This window comes from Tasmannia lanceolata, unplaced genomic scaffold (genome assembly GCF_043159265.1).
Source record: "Tasmannia lanceolata isolate RefF3 unplaced genomic scaffold, GAP_Taslan_0.1 ptg000019l, whole genome shotgun sequence".
Classification (NCBI taxonomy): domain Eukaryota; kingdom Viridiplantae; phylum Streptophyta; class Magnoliopsida; order Canellales; family Winteraceae; genus Tasmannia; species Tasmannia lanceolata.
The window spans coordinates 31,158,994-31,163,423 of record NW_027518696.1 but is presented as its reverse complement, the minus strand read 5'-3'; the positions used below and the strand labels follow the sequence as shown (position 1 = coordinate 31,163,423).

General features: G+C 40.5%; 1 protein-coding gene across 1 annotated transcript; it reads left to right on the top strand.

Annotated features, from left to right (window-relative positions):
* Nucleotides 1-1,303: 1,303 nt before the first annotated feature.
* On the top strand, nt 1,304-2,491 carry LOC143852497 (uncharacterized). The gene has a single exon (XM_077361881.1). The coding sequence runs from the start codon at nt 1,304-1,306 to the stop codon at nt 2,489-2,491; it is 1,188 nt and encodes a 395-aa protein (XP_077217996.1).
* The last annotated feature ends 1,939 nt before the right edge of the window (nt 2,492-4,430 follow it).

The window sequence follows — 4,430 nt, the reverse complement described above, 5'->3', positions numbered from 1 at the left end:
GTATTTTGGTCTGAAAAATTATTTTTCTAAAGGGGATGGTTCGACCATATGTCGATGGTGCACCATAAATGTCATATGAGTTGGGTTCATCAATAAAAAATTTAAATTTAAAAGATTTTATTGAATTTTCATTGAAAAAAATCCAAAATACATGTCATAAGGCCCATTGGGCTAAAGCCCACAAGGTGGGGGTCCATATGAACCCACCCATGTGGGTCGGCCACATAAGTGATGAACCCAAATTTATAAGAGATTCTTCTTTTTTGGCTCACCCCAAGGTCACTTTACCTCCTCAAATGGCCTAAGACAAGGAGATCCCTTATCCCCTTTTCTCTTCTGCATCACTATAGAGATGTTATCTGTCTTCTTTGTAGAAGCTCTGAATCAAAAAGGATTACTACCCTTATTTCTAAAGGTAGCACCACCATAACCCATCTAATGTTTGCTAATGATCTAATCGTTTTTGCAGATTGGAATATTCCCTGTGCCTCAAAAGTGCTTGATTGCCCGAATAAATTCTCTATGACAACTGGGTTGGAAGTGAACAAGGTCAAAAGTGAAGTCTTTTTTGCAGGTCTCGATGTTTCTCAAAAAAGAAGAATCTCTCATATGCTTCAAATAAACAAAGGCAAGCTTTCAATCTCCTACCTGGGCCTCCCACTCATCTCTTCTAGGCTCTCTGCAAATGACTGCACTCCTCTCATATCGAAGATCAGAAAGCGAATGCAACTATGGTGCTACAAGAACTTAGCTCAAGCTGGAAGAATCGAGCTTGTACAATCAGTCCTTAGCACATTCCATATTTACTGGGCTTCCTCTTTTTCTCTCCCCAAAGGTATCCTCAATCAAATTGAAAAACATATCAGAGACTTCATTTGGGGGGGGCCCAGATTGCATCAAAAAAATTCACTCAATCAGCTGGTCTGAAATGTGCAAGACGAAAAGTGAAGGGGGTGCAGGCATCAGAACCCTGGAAGATATTAGCAGGGCTCTGCAAGTTAACCTGCTCTGGCACCTTCTTCAAAAGAAAAAATCACTGTGGACAAACTGGGTTCAAAACAAATACGTCAAAAGGAAAAACATTTGGACCGTCCCAATATCGTCAAAACCTTCCTGGGGAATCTGAAACATCTTCAAAGCAAGGGAACTGGCAAAATTTTTTATTTACTATCAGATTGGGAAAGAAGAAGAAGTTGATCTTTGGGATTAGCCATGGCTTCCAGCTGGGACCCTGAGCTCTCTCTTCCACATAAATCATTCAGATTACTCCCTTAGTTCTCTAAATCTTCTTTCTGACATATGTATGGATGGAATTTGGAAACCCCAGATCCACATTCCATCCCTCAGAGATGAAAAGACTGAACTCAATAAGATTATTCTAAGTGATGACGAATGCAATCATCCCATTAGGATACCAGGCACAGATGAAGCATACATCACTAAAAGTGGATGGGACACGCTTAGAAATAAGTCTCTTAAGCCCCCTTGGTCGGCAACCATTTGGTACCCGGGCCACATTCCCCGTTTCGCCCTCAATGCATGGAAAGCCATGCACAACAAGCTCCTCATAAAAGACAGAATCAGGTCTAATGGCATTAGGATTGACCCAACCTGTACTCTCTGCAATTCTGAGCCTGAATCTGTGGAACATTTATTATTTAGATGTAGTTACTCAGCTTGGATTTGGAAAAATCTTCTCGGGAGAGCTGGTAATAGAAGAAGGCTGAGACACACCCTACTGGAAGAAGAAGAATGGGTGAGACTTCACAGCAAGGGGGAAGGTCAGGTGGCAACTACCCTAAAGCATTGTTTTACCTCCCTAATACATCATCTTTGGACTGAGCGCAATCGAAGAATCTTCCAATCATCGAGCACCCACAAGAAATACATCCTCAGATCCATCCTCATGGAAAACAGCATCAAGATTAATGGAATGAATCTCTATGACATTCCCTCTGAAAGGAACCAAAAAGTTGCAATGGACTTCAACTTCAAACTCTCCCTAAAAACGGTTGAACCAAGAATCTGTTATTGGATCCCTCCACATAACCTGGAATTCAAGCTAAACACAGACGCCTCCTTAGAGCCTGAAGGTGGGGGGATCAGAGGCCTTCTCCGTGGCTCTCATGGACTGTCCCTTGCAATGTTTTCAGAAAATGTAGCTAAGCAGGAAATCCTTGAGCTTGAATTCGATGCAGTTGCTAAAGGATTGGAGCTCTCCATTGCCATGGGCATCCAATCACTATGGATAGTATCTGATTCAAATTTCGTTGTTGATATTATTAATGGTACTGCCACTGTGCCATGGACAAAGAGACCCCTGTTGCGCAAGATAAGAAATCAGCTCCTCCTCATCCACAGTTGGAGAATCTCCCATACATTAAGAGAAGCAAATTCAAACGCTGACTTTCTCTCCAAAAGAAGCTGCCCCAGCAAAGGGATCTTCAGTGACCTCTCTTTGGCCCCCCCCATCCCTCCTCAGGATCATTGATGAAGACCGAAATGGAACCCCCTACACAAGGCTGTAATCTTCTTTTGTATCTTGTTTGTACTTTTGGTTCCCATCGGGATCCTTGCATACCATCGAGACTGTTGGCTTCTAAGCCCCCCTAGCTGTTTCTTTTTTTCTTTTTTATCAATGATATCTGGTAGGGGTCTTTCCTAACCCCAGCTTACTCATAAAAAAAGATAGTTTAACTGCCAAGATTGCGTTCATAATCGTATCTTAATTGCGATCAATCCTTAATAATTTGAGCATTCAAATTATAGTGTGTTGTTGGCTCCGAGGTCCACTGTCCACGGAAATCCTGAGAAATATGCCAGGCAATAACATATTATAACTTACGTGCTAAATTATGCAAGGGTGGAAAGCACGATTCCCTTTCATGAATGCAAATCAAGGCTGAAATTTACCAATATTAGAGCCATTGGTATTCCTTAGATTTTAGGATTTGAAAACCTTTAAAGAACTAAAAATCGTTAATTTCAGCAAACTGAATTAATTTAATCCGTGTCTATGGAACCGTTGGATTGTGGTCTCCCATCATAGGAACCTTTAGGGCCCCTTAGGAACACTTACGTCATATTGTGTTCTAGGTTTTAGGATGTCCTAGAGTTAGGAAGTCCAGCCTCATCACGGCCAATTGCTATTATTAACTATTGAGTCATAGATCTAGTTACACTAGTTACCTCTTTTTTCCATAGGACAAGCCTAGTTACCTAGGATGTAGGTTAACCTCATTAGTCTAAGGGACGTCTTGCAGTTAGGTAGGATCATATAGCATCTTAGATGGAGTCCTAAGATAATAAAACCTATTCAACTTGAATTAAGTAATCTTTTGAAAACTGTTGAAACAGTTAGTCTAATTTAGATTGTTGTCTAAGCATATAGCTTAGTTTAGGCACCGAACTACGATCGACTCTGATTCCAGTGAGGCTTGGATACGTAGACAGCTTTGGATGCTTTGAATGGCATACCAAGCACGAGCCGGCCCACCACAAATGATGGGGTTTTGTAGGTTAATTTTAACTAGTTTAATTAATTAAAATATATAGGATTTTCTACAAATTAGAATTTTAGGAGAACATTCACTTAGATTGAATTCAAAAAAATTAAGAATATCAAGATACACATTAGGGATTACATTGAAATTAGATTTTATGATGCATATCACATAGTTCGCACATTAATATAGAGTTAAATGAGCCATTTAAGAGAAATTCAAAAGAGTTAACTTTTGAAATTGAAGACCGAATTATCGGGCAAGAATGGTGCATGTGGTGGTAACTCCCCATACCTTCCATTCTCGTAATCAGGTAATGAATCTAGATTCTCATAATCAGGTAATGAATCTAGATTTCTGGTCACTTATGAGTCCTAGATCTCTCATCTAGGTGGCGACTCTGTCATTCTCTTTTGCGTAAAATTCAGATTGCTTTAGTGATCCTAAGTTCACAGATAAGATGAATTAAATCAATAATAAAAAGCACACGCCATACCGCTGTGGGACCCGATCCCACGAGAGGGGTGGGGCGCGAGCCGCCACGCTCTCTCTTGGTCTCTCGTACCCACGCGATTGGCGTGTGCTCTTTTAGTATTGATTTTAATTCATCTTTTAAATGAACTTGGGATCACGAAGGCAATCCGAATTCCACACAAAAGAGACTGACAGAGTCGCCACCTAGATGTGGGATCTAGGACCCATAATTAACCAGAAATCTAGACTCGCTACCTGGTTACAAGAATGGAAGGTATGGGGAGTTATCCACCACATGCACCATTCCCGCCCGATAATCGGTCTTCGATTCCAAAAGCTAACTCTTTTAAATTTATTTTAAATGGCTCATTCAACTCTCTATTAATGTGCTATCTATGTGACATGCATCCTATGATCTAATTTCATTGTGGATCCTAAATGTGTATCTTGATT